At 35.7% G+C, this 18,728-nt stretch overlaps 1 protein-coding gene across 5 annotated transcripts in view; it reads left to right on the forward strand.

The window, feature by feature from the left end:
* LRBA (LPS responsive beige-like anchor protein) overlaps nucleotides 1-18,728 on the forward strand; it is a 392,983-nt gene that overhangs the window by 123,113 nt on the left and 251,142 nt on the right. For all 5 annotated transcript variants that reach the window (XM_084285540.1, XM_084285542.1, XM_084285541.1 and 2 more), the window contains one exon: nucleotides 7,055-7,163. In XM_084285540.1, the coding sequence (XP_084141666.1) occupies nucleotides 7,055-7,163 (109 nt within the window). The remainder of the gene's footprint in view (nucleotides 1-7,054; nucleotides 7,164-18,728) is intronic.

Genomic DNA, 18,728 nt, shown 5'->3' on the forward strand with positions numbered 1-18,728 from the left:
GGGACTTTTAGACTTTCCACTGCACAACTGTATAATAATAGTGGAATTTTTAAATTGTCTCCTGTAAGTACTCAATAAAAGATGACAAGGTGGTTGTACAAAGGGCAGAACTGGTTTCAGCAAGTAAGGATGTCTGTGGGGTACCACGACACATGGAGTGTTAGAATAAATAAAATAAAATTAGGGACTATAAGAAGTGCCTGGAATTTGTGGAGTCCTAAAATTGCTGTAGTCTGCTTTCTTGGTGGTAGAAGTCTTAGTCATTTTATAACTTTGGTAGAGCATTTTCTTATTCCCCATGTTTATTACTCATTTTTTTAACTAGTTTTAAAGATATCAGTGGATATTCCAGTTTCAAGTGTGTCCTTCTGTTTTTCTTTAACAAGCAAATAAGACAACTGAAAATGTGTCTGGACTTGAAAGAGCTCTAGAAGAAGAGATCTAACTCTCTTATTTTATTTGCCTTCAAGTGTGTTTTTTGCTCTTACATGAAAGGTATGAATGTGCCTCTCTAACTCTCACCAATTGAAAGTTTTATGTTTAGACTTGCCATGTTTTTGCTAGGATTCCCTGTCCAGAAATATGTAGAGAAAATTTTTCTTTGGGACTCGTAAGATCTACAGTGTATGTGCTGCAGTCAGAATGTGCTGGGTTGAATTTCAGTACATTCACAAGTAACTAATGTGTAACATACCTACCTAGTTGCTCCCAGGCTTTCCAAATGCATCATGTCTGCTGCATGCGTATAGCAGAATTGATTTGTTTGTGCCCAGAGAAATTTTGGATCTTGGGAACTGAAGAAAATCTCTAGACGGTGGAGTAGTATGTGACGATACAGAACAGTAAACCTACCTAAATCTGAAAGACACAACTGAAGCCTTTTGAAGGCTAGGATACATAGTTTAAAAACAACCAACCAAACAAAAGAAACTCTGCAGAAACGCGGGAAGGTGCAGAATGTAAGTGAAAAACAGGAGAAACAGGTATTGGAAAATAATCTTCCTGTGCATGGAAAGAAATATAGATTTCAAAACATTGCTACACTAAATAGTAATCTGTTTTTAATAAAAATCAATAAGCATTATTCCATAATACTGTGTCTGGGACCACTGTTACTGTTCTTTGAAAACTTGTTAAAACGATGCCTGTACCCATTGTTTCCCTTTGTACTGAGCCATGTGTGCAGCAGAAGTATAGATTGTCAAACATTTTCCTTAGTCTGTTGAACTTCTGTCAGTCTAGATTTCAGTCTTTGTGCTTACCTTTCACCTTTGCGTCCTGCCTTTTGGGAGTCTGTTTTTGAGCCTCAACCCAAGACCTTACTGATGAGAAAATTTGTTCACTGTAACCATCCTTTAGGTGCAATTGGTTCAGCTCTTGTAGCCAGTCTGCTGCTTTGGAGACTACCAAGGTGTCCAGGCAGATTCCTTTTTTTCACCATGAAACTAATTATCTTTCCTACTTGTGCAGGAGATGGACAAACTCCTATTTCTGATCTGGAAAACAAGAACAAACACTTGGTTTTACTTCCTGGCGTGTATAACTGTCTGTTTGGTTAGACTCCGCTTTCCTCTACTTGACTAGTTAGCAAACAACTCCTTTGCTCTGTGAAGGTTAAAACTCTCCTGTCACTCTGATTCATTAGCACACTTAAGTGTGAAACATCTCTTATGCTAGACCTTATTTTCTGTATCAGTCAGTGCACTAACAAATGTACTTGTGCTTGAGACTAGGCATGACAGTTATTATCCCCTTTGGAGTGATAATGGGTTTGGCATGGCAGGGGTTGAGGGATCAGTCTCCTAAGCATGCTGCAGCAATTACTCTTTCAGATTTTCAGTTGAAGAGACTCTGGGACATGATTAGTTTTAATTTTTGCAAGCACAGTTTTCTTGGTCATCCAAAGAATGAAGTGCTGTGTTCTACACACGGTTATATATCTGTAAATGAATATTCAGACAACATTGGCTTTAAAAAAAATGTCACAGAGTTTAATGGAAAGCTAACCTCATTAAGCGAACAGAATATATGTATAATTTCCTCCCTTTTGTCATCCCCCTTTCAATTCCTTAACCAAACCCAAATGAAGAAGTCTGAGGATTCAAGAGTATATCTAGGAGAAGCAGCACTAATGAAGTTTGTGTTTCAGTAGCTTTTTCACATGGCTAGATTTTCTGCTGTCTAATGAGGAATGAAATCGCATAAAAAAAAAATCTCTGTATCAGAATATTCTCTTCCAATATTGGATGACTGGATTTTTTTTTCCAAGGATGCTTTCAATGGTTTTTGTCCTTTGCTGGATATAAAACTAGTGCTTTTTTTAAGAAATTCCAACCTTCTATTAAAAAAAATAATTGTTGGAATTATGCAAAGAATTCAGTAGTTACTGGGAGGAGCAAGAGGGCAGGCTGCATACATACCCAATATCCTTAGAAAGTAAAAATTCCACTAACAGCCAAAAAAAAGCCCCAAACTTCCCCAGAAATAACCAGAAGTAACCAGTGGTATTCTCCCAATACTTAACATCCAGCAGTTTAAAATCTGGAATGCTGTGATCAACTCTATTTCCATAGCACTTCTTATAGAAGTACTATGAAAATTTTGACATCACCTGCCATGCATTCTCTTAAATTGCAGATACTGTGTTTTGCTGGTAATAGATGCAAATATATATATTTTTAATATCGGAAATAGTTGGTAATCAGACAAGTTGTTCAATTGCTTACATGCTTTCCTAACAGAAACCGGGACAGATGCAGGCTGCCCCATTCAATTGTCTTCCACTCACAGTAGTGCGGTCACTCTCAAGGAATGAATGTTAGAGAATGTGTTGCCATAGGAGCAACTACTGTGATGGAAAATAGAAAAATATAGCTATTAATGAAAAAATGGATGATAACTGACACACTTATGCTTTGTGCATAATTGACCAAAAAAGGCTCAGGAAAAAATGGTAAATGTAGTCACGTCCAAAGTAGAATTGATTCCTGCCAGACTGCTCCTCATTGCGGGCTCTCTGCCCTGAGCTTCTGATAACACAGAACCTGCCCCTTAGTCTTGATTTGTGGGAGGGGAAAAAGCATTTTCCGCATTTCCTTGCTTTTCATTTTTAGCAACCCCTTCTGGTTAAGTGGTACTTTTTGTGAAAGGGATTTTCAGTGATTTATGTTCTGAGTTTTTATGCTATTGTTTTGGTTTCATAGCAGAAGCAGCTTTTTTAATGTGTGAATGTGAACCGCAGAAGATTGTTCATCTAGACTTTAAGCAACATTTTAAATGTGCTTAAAATTAGAAATTGTAGCCTGGATGTGTTTCAGAGATGGATAAGTGATTTGAGGTGGGGTTCTTGATGCTACATGACTATTTTGCGCACTATGGTATTTTGTGAATAACACAACCATTCTTAGAACAGTTTTTTATTTCACGGGGTTTTGTTTGATCATCTGTGCATGGATTTAAATTGCATCTTTTTATGTAACTGGAAACATATGAGCTTTGCTGCAACTTAATGAGCAAGCAGAAGCTTTTTGGGGAAAACAGTTCTAATGATTAAAAATTAATGCAAGCTTTTATTATTGGAGATGCTAGTAATTGTGGAGTGCATGTATGTGACAAAGGTAGGTTTTGCTTTGGGGAATATGTCATTAATTTGTTTTACAAAAAAGCAAAATCATAAAACGCTTTTGAGTGCCTGGGAATTCTTAAATGTTTTTTTTATGTAGAGTGTTTTAGTAACATCTGCTTTTAAAAAATAAATTGATATAACAGTAACAAGAAGGTATTTATACTGCACTCTGTGAGCATATGGGGATTGTACTATTACTATGATCTAAAATTTTCAGAAATCATCTGTCATGCTACCAAGCAGAACTTGAACACAACCTGAGAATTATTTTCACTTGGTTCTTACGTGTGGCTATCATAGATGCCACACGTAGTGGCTATCATAAATAGAAAAAATGGGATTAATGTGTCCCCTCCTTGCTGTCCTTTCTGAGTGCTATTAAGGTTTATATAGAGACAGGTTTTTTTGGTGTCTCTCCACTGTTTATTTCCCTTCATATTTTGAGGGGGGTAAATGTGTTCAAAGTATGGGCTTGTCTGCGATTTTTGATGATGGAGTAGGTTATCTGTAAAGTATCTGTTCAACAAAGCAATTGTAAAACTTCCTTGCAGCAGTAATTCCAACATTTAACACATTGAGCAGTTAGATCCCATGAAAGGCTGCATATCCATGTATATTTTATCTCCTTTTGAAGAAAGAATCTCTTATATGCTATGTTTATGAGGAGTACAAGTAGGAAAGCTTACCATTATCCTCCTTTCTCAGTTATCTCCAAGTTCTCTGTTATGGTAGTCTCTGGAACAATCATAGTCCATCCCTGTGGTACTTTATGAGACACTTATGCCTAAACAGCTGTTGTAAATGTCACCTATAAAGCCTTTGCTATATTTTGAATAAAATTGATAATTGTTGGGCAACAGTAATACTAACCCAGGATTTAACCATTTCTTTCTTTTCTTACACACATTTTTCTGTTCATTTTTTTTCGCTTGCACTGTCTCCTTTTTGCTTGTTCTAAGAAGGCTGACTTTTTACTTGACCATCTAACCATTCAGCAGCCAGAAATCAGAGTAAAAAGACTTCTTGCTTTGTCTCCCATAGTTTTCTCATCCTGTGTGACAATAAAAATCAGAATATCTCATCTGTTTGGCTGGAACTCCATCTCTCAGTGGTGTTAGCACTTCATTCCTGACCTAGCAAAGTATGCAAGTATATATTTAACTTCTCGCATGGGATCTGCCCCATTGCTTGTTTTTACTAGACAGTTCGTCTTCTCAAAGTTCATCACATGATTAAATGCTTTGGTCCGGAAACCAAGTGCTCAGGCAGAGGAGGAAGAGTCTGAGACCTTGAATCTGGTGTACGCTGAAAGCAGAGGAGTAGGCCTGGTATTCAGTGTCATTACCCATATGTGTTACAATAAAAATATTACAAAACATCTATGTCCATCCACTCTCCAAACATACCTCTTCTCATGTTAACGATCAGAAAAATGGCAATTTAATAACTTCACTGTAAATAAAGCCAAATCAAATGGCAGTCTAACAAGGGGGAGTGCAAATCACCACATTCAACAGCATTTCAGTGTTTAAAAACAAAAACTAAAAAACAAACAAACAAACAAAACCCAAAAAACTTAAAGATATAAATAAAAGTGGTATAAGTGTTACAAGAAGGCAAACATGGCCCATTGGTCTGCATAAAGAGATTGTGGAACCTAAGTAACAAAGAAATTACTAGGCTGCAGTTTTACTTTCAGCTTGGGTGTACATACTATGCTGGAAATGGCAAGAAATTCAAATGATTTGATTAATCAAAGAAATGAAAATATATTCTTTTGGTATGAATAAAGTATTTATAAAGAGAAGTTTTGGATAGACTTTTTATTTAGCAGAAAGATAACTAATGTAATCTAGTTTTTGGAAGAAAAAACAAGAGGGAAGCATACAAGAAATAATGGGTTATTAGTGTTATTTTTTTAATATTGACAGCAGTTACCTTGTTATAAAACTTACTTATAGAAGAAAGATGTGTAAAATCTCTTCAAATCTTATAATATAAAATAGAAATGAAATTATTTAGTGGAAAACATGCATGATGAAGTTCATGTAGAAGGCCAGAGTAGATAACAGAAAGGATTGTTATGACACTTTTATATTCACAAAATGTAATTAATGTTTTAATAAGATAAAATTTTCCAAACGCTGCTTCTTTAGAGGAAAGTATCCAGTGACTTAACTGGTTTGTGATCACATTGTCTGTCTCCTTCAGCTCTTATGCTGCAGTTTTCTTGGCCCTGTAGTGTGAGAAGCAAGGAACAAAGAAGTTTTTCATCTTTGGCTGTTTTTCTGACTCTGGATTTCTTCTTATTGCTTGCTTGTGACCTGCAAGCCTACTGCAAGTGCATAATCATGAATAGGGTAGGAAAAGGGACAACAGAGCATTAATGATCTTACTATCAAACATACGTATAGAGACAAGTGGAGCTTTAGCTCAGATAAGTTCTAGGTAATAAAGTTTATGCATTAGAAGGCACCCTGTATAAGCAAGCCTGCCTTCCTAAAGAAAGGGTCTCGACAGAACCTGTGAAATTCTTGAAATGTATTTTAGTTTCTATGTGCAAGGCAAGTGAGTTTGTTTTTCTGCTCTTTTCTACATTAGCAACTGAAGGCCTTTAATAAAACAAGTTAGAATACCAGGTATTTTGAAAAAAACTAACTAGTAGTAATGAATTTGTCTGGTTTATTTTTGGATCCTTTGGAAAAATGCATCTTCTAAAACAGTGTAGCTCCTGAATTTAAACTTTATGAATCCCAGTGTAACTAATTAAAAAGGAAATGTTTTTTAGTAACAATATATGAACTCACAGAATAATTGGGCTGTAATTCAATCTGTCAGCTCTGCTACCATTCATAAACTCAAAGTTTATGAAGGCCTCAGAAATCTCAGATTGAATTACAGCTTTCTTCTGTGCATAACCTGAAACAATGTATATCAGCATTTTATTTGTGAAACTGAGCATGTTCTATAATCCTGAAAATATTACTTAAATGTATACTTGACATACAATTTCAGTTTTGCATTTGGAGAAAACTATACTTCAACGTAATTCACATTTTTTTTAATTGGACTTCACATTGGTTACATTAGGGCATTCATTCTGAATGTTCACATGCATAAGCTTCTTACTATTTTTTAGCATGTGTTGTATGTGAAAGATTTTCTTGGATATCTATATTTCAAGTAAAACAAATGGCTGTTTAGTGTGTTTGCATTTTGTTTAATTCTTAGCTTGATTTATGATTGAAATACAGTTTTGCAAGTTGCCAGAAAATTACCCTTCAACCTTATTTATGACATTTTCTTAACACAATAAAGTCAATATTGTGGAACAGAGTTCAAAATATTTGTATGCATACCATATTTACATAATTTTTCTTTCAGGACTTGATTCTCTTAAGGTTGTTCTTCAATATTTTCTGTCCACAGGTTGATGAGTCAAACTATGAAGGACCATTTGGTCAGAGTGGCTAACGAAGCAGAATTTATCTTGAACAGGCAGAGAGCGGAGGATATTAACCGGCATGCTGAATTTGAGGTAAGAAATAAAATCTTAAAAACAAAACAAACAAAAACCACATGTACACACAAAACAAACAACAACAACAAAAAAACACACAACACAACCACCAAAGAACAAAACACTTGAACAAACCTCCTATGTCTGAGGATTCCAATGTGTGATACAGACTTTTCAGGTATGGGAGACTCCATCCTAAAAAAATACTTAGCGGTCCTAGGGAGTTTTGATGGTTTGCCAATAACAGTGATGGAAAAACAGGCTGTGTAGAACAACTCAGAATCTACAATCATATTTTGTGGAGGAAGGAATTATCATACCAGTGCTCCTCTTTTCCTTGAAGCAAATAGTGCTGTATGTCTTAGAGCTGCTTAGAAACACAGTGAAGATACAACTCTGGAAAGGAAAGGGGGGGGAACCTTCCTGAAGATAAATGATAACAGCCTGTTAAGTGCAAATCAAGAAAGTACTTTTTGTATAGATTACTATTTCATTTAATCCATCTCTAAAAACATTTTACTTATGGTTTGCATGCTTCACTATAGTTTTGTTATGTTTTTGTATTTTCATCCCACTTAAGGGATTCCAAAGTGAAATATAGGTCTTTGCTTTTATAGACCTGTAATAAAATACAAGCCTTTTTTCTGAATCACTTTAGCCATACCTCCAATTTTGGATCTTAATTACTTCATGTAGCTTCCTTCTGTTTGCTTTAATTAGGGGATTGTTTTAATGAAAATGAAGTTAAATCTCACTGAATTCTCTAATACTCTGCTTATAAAGTACTTAGTCTTTCTTCTGACATGTGATACTACTTGTGATTTTGTTTTTAAAATGAAGCATTAAGAGATTGAAGGCACATTTATGTTTAACGTATTTCTAAACTGTTTTTCTCTTAAATCTTTACTTGAAAAAATACTCCCTAAAGATGAAAGCATATTTGTCTTAGACAGTGCTTATGTTCTAAAGGTCATCTGTGTTGGCCCCAGGATTCAAGCTGTGCGTTGTTTAATAACATATCTGCACTTCATCTAGACCTAGTTACCCCCTCCTGAAAACAGAGATGTTGTAAGATATCTACAGTACCATTTTGCAATGGTGAAATAGCAGGCATGTTTCATTTATTACATCAAGGGTTTGGCGACAGTCCTGTGGAGATGAAAAGTGCATCTTTTTACTTCCTTGCCTGATAATCATTGGAGTGGGACATGCTTGACATCTTTTCCTCTGGATTTATGCAGAAGCTCCATGCATGACATGGCATCATTGATTACATGAACAGCTCATTTTTTTTTCTTCAGATGCAAACTATACACAAAGGTGTGGGTATGTGAGAGAAATCTGCGTGAAGTATAGTATTCTGTCATGTAAATATGAGCTATCAACCAATACAGCATTTCAGTGACAATTTCTCTATTAGCCTTATTTCAGACTTGGAACACCTTTTCATAATGTCTGGAAGAAATTTACACTGAGCATCCACTTACATTTTTAATATAGCTCTGAGTTCTGCTGTGATTTAATTCTTTAGGATAAAACTTGGCTGATAATTTTCAAGCTGGTGCTGTTTTGAATCTGTGCTATCTCAGTATGATGGCTCAAGGGGTTTAGCTCATCAGGTTGAACTTAAACAGAAACTAGTGTACTAAAATAGCAGCAGTGTGTTTACTGAGCTTGGTTTTGTCACTGTGTTGGAATAAAGCAGGTATAACATCACTTCTGCAGATGTATGAAAATCAAGATAAACAACTGTTTGATTCTACTAGATGCTTCAATAAGAAATCCAGTGAAGTTAGCGTTCCAGTAAGATCTGTGGCAGGCTTCACTCAGAAGTACGGTGGTGTGTAGTTTGTTTTTCATTGTGTGTGTGTAAGGGAGAACAGGTAGTTTAATTTGGTAGAATTTGCAGGTATCATATCAGTGATGAGAAATTCTTGTGTATTGTGTTGTATCTGTGGTTTGGTCTGTTTTGCATGCTTCCTGTCTACTGTGCTTGGCTTGTAACAGTGGCATTTTCTAGTTATGCTATTCCTTCTAGCCTTTTAAAATGGTGCTCAGGGCTATAGAAGTAGCCTTCCTTTCTTCTGTCGTGCCCAGAAATAGGCACTGTCAGGTGACTTGATTGGAGCTGTTCCATCCCTTAATGGGAACAGGTTTGTGCTGGGCTGCAGACATGCTTTATAAAGTAATTGGTAGGTCTGTTCCTCTTGTGTGAGTGTTGATGCCTGTATTTCGGTCCTAACACTCATGTCATGACAGACTTACAGGCATGTGAAAGGAAGGACTAGCAAGTAAGTGAAAAGGGGCTTTCAAAACAATTTATACAGCCTTTGATCTGGTTCATTTCTCCCTTTTGAGGACATGTGAGGATGCATAGCGGACTTGTGAGCCCTAAGCAATAAGACTGTTTTGACTAGCATGACTGGTGTGGTTTGGTCTTCTGTGTGCACCCACTTCTTTGATTTGCTGCATCTTCCATCTGTTCTTGGGAAGTGAATTCCTATTGGAATGGAGGTGGTGTTCTTCTGGTCATGAGAGAGACTGTACTTGGTCCATTAAAAGCAATATCCCATCTGCCATGGCATATACCTAGAAAGGAGCAATTGTGCAAGGAAGCAGATAGGTCACACTTTTGTAAATACTGTTTTATCATATGGAGATCTGTGAGTCAGGGACTTCCTTAACCAGAGATTGTGTCTTTAATAAATAGCAGTGTGATTTTTCTGCTGTGAATTTTTCCAATTACATTTTAAATTTAATGTAAATGTTTTGTACCACTGTCATCCTAAGGCAGAGAACTTCCCTGCTGTTATAGTTGAAGAAAGTGAACGGATCCTTTGTACAACAAAAAGTATAAGCATTTTTTTGGGGAAATAATGTGATCCTATAGCACTTAGCCCTGAAGAATGGTGTGTACAAATGCATTTTTAATTGCATTTTAAAACATTTTGTTATTTTGGTAATTACTAGTTGGAAAGCTGCAACTTGTTTAAAAAATTGCTTTGGACAAGCGTTGGTGGTTCAGATCAGAAGCAAGCTTTACCACCTGTGCTATGTGGAGGAAAGAGATGAGGCTGGTTCATTGCGGGATAAAGATCCAGAGACAGCTGAGAAATGTGGCAAGAACTCTTACCCATTTTTCATTTTTATTCAGTTCTAAAAGTCATTACGAAGATGAGCCTTGCGATATGAATATTGGATTTTGGACAGGTGTGCACCATGGCGAGAGAGCAGTGTAGTCTTACAGAATTTACTGGAGAACATTCTTTTCACTCTTTCTTTCTTTCTTTTTTGAAAAGCAATGGCAGTTTTAAAATGAAAGGCAAAATATCTCGTCACCTTTGAAGTCTGGTATTTGGGGCCTCCAGAGGCAGAAGAAATAAAATGGAAATTCAGACAAGCTTCATAACAAAGCTGTGTAGTTGTATATTGTTGTGTATTATTATGATTATAAATTATAGCAAATATTCTATAATTTATAACCATAAATGGGGAAAGGATGATCCTTGTAGAAGGAAGGAACAAACTAGGAAAATAAGAAGCTCTTCCTCAAAGGAGAGGCAGTCCTTAGCTGAACAAGTCCACTTTGGAAATGTGATGTAACGAAGTATGTTATGTGCCATTTTAGAAGTTGCACAGGGCTGAGAGGGGATGTTTTCTTGCCAAAAATGCATGGAGAAGTGTTCACTGGTCAATTCAGAGCCAGGAGGAGAGAAGCAGTAGCAAATAGGGCGTGTTCACTTTGCCGCGTGAGATCTGATGGGGCCTTTCTTCACTGTGATCCCATGTGGGGGGACGAGAACGTTGACAGAAAAATGTCTATGCCCTTTCTGTGAAGTAGGGTACCAGAAGAGTGAGATTTTTTTTGGCATACTGTTCCAGTTTCTGTTGTCACTTTAGATACAGGAAACTCTGAGTACCTGAAGCAGATAGATTTAAACTTTGAAAAGATTTGAAAAGAAATCTTTCCTCCCTATGTCTCTTCAAGGCAAATCTTTCTTTTTAAGGAACTTGAAGTGTCTTGAGGAGCAGCAAAATCTGCACATCTACTTCTGTCTCTGGTGGGAAGGCGTCTGCCATCTTGGCTGTTTTTGTGTTCCTTCTGTCAGGAGTCTCTCTGTTTGTGTTGCGGACTCCCTTGATCTACATGTCTCCTTTGCCTCTGCAGTCCTTCATGCCGGAAACTTCTTCAAACAGGAGGTGATTAGCTCCTCTCTAGGAAGATGCAATTTCTTGCCCTTTTTGGTGGGCTCCACATTATGACTCAGCAGTCTGCACGAAGACAAAAAAAAAAAAAAAAAAAGTCCTTGTCTTGAGTTCCTGATCATGCCTTTTTAATAGAAGATAATATAAGTACCATAGAGGATTATGATCAAATAAGTTATAATACTATCTTTTTTTTCTAAGCCTGAAACTTAAAAGCTGTTGCAAAAAAAAAAAAAAAAAGACAAAATAGACAGTATTTTGGAGTTGAAGGATAGGTCTTCTATGGTTGAATACAGTCCGTCTTATGTCCTTTTTTTTTTCCCCTGATCCCTCACCTATGTTTTCACTGTTACCTCTATAGGTAGTTCCATCTATGAACATATGAGCTATGGCTACATATGAGCCATATGAGGCTACAGAACAAGCTGAGATACTTACAGTTTTACAGTACGATTAAACCTCAGACAAGCTTGATGAAGCAATATTGGACACATTTCTCTAGTGAGGTGGCAGTGAAGCACTTATTTTTACATTGCATGTGGAAATGTAAGCATTCCTAATGCAACTTATAACCTTGTAACACTTAAAACCTTACATTTTGCCCAGCGTCCCTGTCATATTTATGCACAGGTCTCTTAGGCATTTATAAAAATCTCACCCTGAGTTTTGGTAGAGCTGAAAGACCTGAAGAGGAACTTGTTTATGCCTGAATTCTAACAGCTGCTTTCATGTTACCACCTAGCATGCTTTCTATAAATGACCTTGAAAAATCCGGTGATTTGCACTGTCTTTAGATTATGTGTGCAGGCTGCTGCAGAGTTGGGCCTAAGAGAATAATTGGATTTGGTGTGAGGAGGGGGAGGGAATTTTGTGCTGTAATTGACTTTATTTTATAATTTATGACGAGAGTGCCCATTGTCTTGGATATGCATCCTGTCTTATATAAATCTCTTCACGTATGTGTGTTCGAATATACATATTTATAGAATTTTAAATATGTAAACTTGCAAGTGTTTTAGGTCTGGCATATTCAAGCATCATAAAGTTTCATCTTTCTGATAGAGGTTTAATTTGCTATCGGATAGTGCTAGTGAATTTTGACCCAAACCTGTGATATAACATCTCAATTCTTGTCCATTTTTGATGAGTTCCAACAATGTCTTTTTTTTCCCCTCAAAGATTTACACGAAGGAATTAGAAAATGGGGGTGATGGTGGGAGTTGCTACACTGAACCATCCATATTGCTACATATTGCGTGTATAGAGAAGCATTGAATAGCACAATACAATTTTCTGGAAATTATCTAAAACACAAGGATTCTTCCCTTGGTTCCTCACAGAATCATTTTTTTTTGCTGTAAAATTGAACTGCTTCCATAATTTTCAAAGTAACCTACCTCCTCAAAGTGCCATTTTAAAATTTGGTCTGGTGTTGTCATTCTCTGGGCTTTTTAGTTGTACTTTTTCAAATTTTCATCATACCTAGAAATAAAAAGTGCTGGCATTCTTGTTATTGGCCGTTTCTGTTGATTAACTGAGAATTTCACATGGCTCTCCCTTTGCATTTGCTATAAATCATGCTAGGCAGCTAACTTCTCTGCATGATTTCTCTTCAATAATTAAATCTAGCATTTCCAGCTGCTGTAGAATTTGTTGCCCTTTTCTGTTCAGTTATGTTTTTTCATGCGGAAGAGTTAGACTTCCTCATAGTTTTAATTCTTATTCAGTATCAATTTATAGGCTGTGGTTTAGCTGTAATAAACTGAATGTTTTATTTTATGGCTCATGCTGAGAGAAGAATCTCAATGTTAATACAAGTATTGCCTTGACAGAGGTAAGATACAAGGCTTGGCAAGTGTTCTGCTAGTGACTTGGTTGTAGCTCTTCTATTTCCTGCCAAGAAAAAAAAATCAGTGGTTGAGTTGATTGACAGTCTTCTGTATTTTGAACCTTTTTCCCTTTGGTGTAACTAAACTCTGACTAACATTTAATGTTGATTAGTATCAGAGGAAGTAGCTAGGAAGTATTGCAAATCAGTTGCAGCAGCAAATCCCAAAGTCAAAGAGAATGTTTTAGAGCCCTTGAAAGAATTACGAAAAGGTAGTTGGCGTCTTCCTAATTTCTGTAGATGATAGTTAACTGTGGGAAAGAAAGTTCTAACCCTTGACTGGATCTCTATTCTCTGTATAATTTTCCAGTGTTTTTAAATAAAGGCTGTTTTGTTACAGAGCTCATGCATCAAATAACCTTTTTGTGACTCTTGCAATGTTGTTTTATACAAAGCCTTATTCAACACACTTAATGGCAATGACCTTGTTTAATGGAAAAAATAGTTTGGAATACTTTCAATTGGTATTTTGTCTAGTAGGGTGGGTTATCAGCAATTAATCTTTAAAGAACTTACGGAGATAATGGATAGTGCAAGTTGTAGGCTACCTGTAGTACAGTAACCAAAAGTTATAGTCCTTTATATTGTCATATTTCATTTTTGCAATCTTATGGAAGTTCAGTGTATCTTTGCACAAAAATACGGCTTTACACGTATTTTATGTAAGGGCTTAATTCTATCGCAAAATTACATTTTTAAATAAATGCTACCTTGTGCATTGGGTAGGTCAGGCGTTATACCACCATCTTTTGGTAGAAGAAATAATTTTTTTCTTCGATTTCTAAACACATTTTTTAAATTATTGTAAAAACTGGAAACTCTTCAGTGCTGAGCATGGAAGAGTTTTTTTCTTCCATTGAAGGATTAACTAGTTTTGTACTGCTACAATGTGTTGACAAGTCCCAAACTGGAAAATTAAATTTCTTATGTTCCTGAGGTGGGAATTGTTTGGAGTTCTTGTTTCATGAGTCAAAAAATAGTGAAATGAGAATTCACTTTGTGCTTGAACATTATAACATCTCCCCTTTGCTCTGGGAACTGTGGGAATAAAGTATGGCTTGGTTATGAAAGAAGGAATGAAAACTTGTGGTTTCTCTTATGCACTGCTTTACTAAGCAATGGGAGAAAAAGGAATGAAAACTTGCACTAGAATGCTGACACATCTTTTTTGTTATATCACACATTTAAATCAAAATACAACAAAAACAACATGTCTAAGAGCTACGAAAGATATAATATTTTTGGTTTTGGGCAAGCTTAAAACAGAAATTTTATTTTGGAACCTCCTATAAACTTTTCTGATGAAACAATGTAATGTTATTTTCATTACCTTTTTTGGATATTTTTGACAAATTATGCCAAAAATTGAAGAGAGAACCAGATTTCTTTGAAAAATTAGACTTGATCATGATATTTTACTGCTAAAAATGAGCATTACAAATGTACAAGTTCGGTATTCAGCTAAGCAGGAGAAAACTGCTATGGTTCATTCTTCTGTTAGTACTTAACAGGCTGTTCAGTTTTTATAGGAATTGCAAAGTATCTATTTTTCTTGATGTTTTAAAAGATTAAATAGAAAGTGTATATGGAAACAAAAGAGTGGATAGAAGTAATTAAATAATTGTGATTCTGTGAATTACATATATTTAACTGTTATGTTTACTCTTAAAAAAGGGGGAATTGAATTCAACAAAAATACTTATTGGCCTTTAAAATCTGTTGAATATAGATATAAAGTAGACCTACTAGCTGTAGGTATTTCATATTATAATTTCCTGTTCTAGTTTTTCTGATGCAAATTAAGTTTATTGCTTTGTAATTGTTTAGCAGTATCATGTCAAGATTATTTCACATTTATAATGTGTTGTTTCATTTATATATTCAACGTAATTTGAAAAATATTTAGGAATGTGGTATGGTTATGAGTGTTTTCTGCTCATTCTTTTATGATCCTAACTGTATGAGGTTTGAGCTTTTTTGTTGCTTTTACGTATTTAATACATCTACTTATTTCCCACTTCCTGCTAATGATTGACTTTGCTTTGTTTTAGAAACTTTGTATCCCCTTGTGTAAGTATTGTTACAGCTGATTATTTTCACTAGAGATTATCACTGAGTTTAATTAATCTACTCTCCTTCACGCTGGAAAGCTTAATGAAACATGATCTACAAGTCTTGTTGTTTAGCAGTGGTTTCCATTTGTTGTTTTTGCTCTTTAATTACCAATTTTAAGTAACACAGCTCAATTTCAAGCTTGCTACTTAATAAAACTCCCCCAAAATAGTAAAATATTTTATATATATACTGTGGAATACATCTTCCACAACAGTTGACTTAATGAGCTACTTTTAAGAGGTGATGTGTTAGGAAATAAGTACAGAATTATGAACGTCTGCTCTCATTAATATGTGCAAGATTTGTGTATGTCAGTTCCACTCATCACAGATAATTATTTGTGAAAACTGTCTTGTGATGGCAATTGCTCAAATACTCAAATGAACATCTTTTTAGATGGTGGTATCTTTGAGTGGCTTGAACTTCGTTTTGAGTCAAAATCCAAAGTCACTTACAATGTTAACACAATCCACTTGGAAATACCATGCCTTTTTTATTCATCTACATAATAAAGTTCTTCTTCTGTACAGATAAATTGTATGCTGAGACATAAGAATATCTATACTGGGTTAGGCCAAAAGTCCATCAAACTCAGTATCCTGTTTTTATCAGCATCAAATCGTATGTACCTAGGGACAAGTGTAAGAACAGTGCAATTATATAGGGATGCTTCCCTGGTTTTACCCAGATGGCAGGGATCACACTTGGCACAAAGATTTGGATGGATTTCACCTACTGTCTTATCCCCCAGTCAGCATTTTTTGTTTGTGTTTTTTTCTCACTACCCTAAATGATGGAGAACTACCAGGAGAATTTGACTCCAGTCATGTCTAAATATGTTTAATAACACAGTGGGATTGACTGGTGATTTCCCTCCACTTCAAAGACTATTCTTATTTTAAGCCTGTTTCCTGTGTTTTAATTAATTTTTATCCACACAGGGGTGTTCCTTCTTACTCTACGGCTTCTTGACTTTCTTTAAATATCTTTTTGGCATTCAAACAGTGGACTTCATAAACTGGATCTTTCTTGTCTGCATCCCCAGTGACTCATTCAAGGAAATCTAATGAAGCATGACTTCCCTTTGCAATAGCCATCAAGACTCTTGCCAGTGTGTTTATTCCTTTTTTTTTTTTTTTTTTTTTTTTTAAACACATCTACTTATTTGTATCTTACAAATTTCAGAGTTCTTGCCATTTAGTTTCCTGCTGTCCTCTGGAGTCCATCTGGCACATTTCATTCTTCTGGCACTAAGGCAATCCGTACAAGAATGCTGTAGCTAATGGCTCAGCTGCTTTCATCCCGAAGTTCTTGTAGATCACCTGAGTGAATATTGTCTAGCAAATGACAGTTGGTCACTTGCTAGTTGTCTTTCATAACTTCTCTACTAGCACTTCTCTGTGGTGGTCTTGTGTTCCAAGAGCTCTTTTTATCCTTTGATCATCTATTAGATCTACAGACACCTTAGCACCTTAGTTTTCCTGATTTGTTTGAAAAATAACTTATTAGTGTCATTTATGCCTTTTCACAAGTATTCCTCCAGCTCTTTTGGCTGGCTTAATTTTGTTCTTAAACCTAATGTGCCATAGTTGACACATTTTTCTATTACCCTTGTTTGACCAGGCTTCTTGAAGAATAACATTTTCTTACAGTCTTACTTTCTCTGCAGTTTAACTATTGCAGCTTTTTTTTGGTCTTTTCAAAAGCCTTTTGATGGGAGGCATACATTTCCTTTGAACCTCAAATATTGTATCTTTTTATACAGGTTTTTGTGCTGTCCATAAAAACTATTTCTATGTTTGGCTGCATCTTTTTATGTTCATGATCTAAAAGCTAAGCTAGCTAGCCAAGAAATTTTTGCTTCAAATTATGTGTTCCCATCAGAAATGTTGTCGTTCTCACCTATTCATGAAAAATAAATCAGTAGTGTTTACCTTATTTATTATTTATGTACAGACTTTCGTGGAAGCTTATGCAAGGCAGTGATTCTAAAATGCTCTGACTGAAGTAAGAGATTTTGTACGTAGTGTCAATTTCTAACATTGACTAAGCAAGTGTCCTATTGTTGGATAGGAACAACAGTTATTGATTGGAAATTTTCTTCTAAAATTTTTGTCCAAAGGTAACTTGCATTACTTATGTGCTTCTTTAAGAACAATGTTAGGGGTTGTTCAGCTTTCAAGAAAAAACACTGATGACAGTATTCATCTCTCCGATGTACTTTCTCATAGATAGGTTTGACCTAAGTGAGAAAGATGTTGTGTTAAAACAATTCTGATGCTGGTGCTGACAAGGTCACAGAGATTTTCAGGGTCTGAACACATGAAGGTGTTTTTTCTCAGTATTCCAACTGGTAGGTTGTACCTGTGTATTCTGTTAAACTGTAACCTTTATCTAATTTCTTATTATATGGTTATATATGATATGATATGTTATTATATGATGATTATCTTTTGGCTTCAATACTTTTTTTTTTCTGTAGCTCTTCTAATTTTTTTGAATCTACTGTTTATCACATTTCACTTCATTTTCCTAAAATAAGAGTTTTACTCTTTTTTTTTTTTTTTTATAATATGGTGTCTGCATATTCTAGATCATCCTAGTAGTTCCACTTTGTGTCTGTTGGAAGATTAATTCCTACTGGAATATGAATGAGTAAGAATAATCACACTCAGTTGAGCTTATCATCCTATCTCAAACAGTGGATACTTAGGGACGAATTTATTAAAATGGCAAGCATAGTAACGTTTTCCCTGACTACACTCTCACAGTTCTGCAGTTCGGGGACTTCAGATTCTTATGGTGCCAGAAATTCTTGTACAGTACCCCTTAAGGGATCATTCCCTCATTTGCATGGTAAATTCACATAGCCTTAATTGTCACAATACTCTGCAGCAAAGAGTCTCACTGAGTTAACCACAAATTGTACTGGCATCTTAGTTTCATGCTTGTGTTGTAAAATACCTTTTCTCTGGTAGGGACTAGAGTTGGAGGGGGCACAGACAAACCAAAATTTTTTGGACACCTTCTGTTCATTACAGTGTTGATGTTAATAGAATAAAGCATTTGCTGTTAATAGTTCATGACTTCACACAACCCCATTGCTTGGACATTTATGGTTGGAGCAACAGTTGGGAAGCTATCTTCAGCTGTGTAGTGCAACAAGTGTAAATGAAGGGTTTTAGTGGTGGCCAGTGGCTTCTGGGATGAAGCTCAGAAAGTCCTGCAGAGGGTTCTTTGCTTCCTCATACATATATGATGAATATATATGTAGGTATGTATACACACACCTGTAATGTTATCTGTACAGAGCAGAGTATCCCTCTTGGATCTGTTCGAGTAACACAATCTGCTGCTGGTTCTAGTGTGTGGTA

Source organism: Netta rufina (assembly GCF_964035555.1).
Source record: "Netta rufina genome assembly, chromosome: 4".
Lineage (NCBI taxonomy): Eukaryota > Metazoa > Chordata > Aves > Anseriformes > Anatidae > Netta > Netta rufina.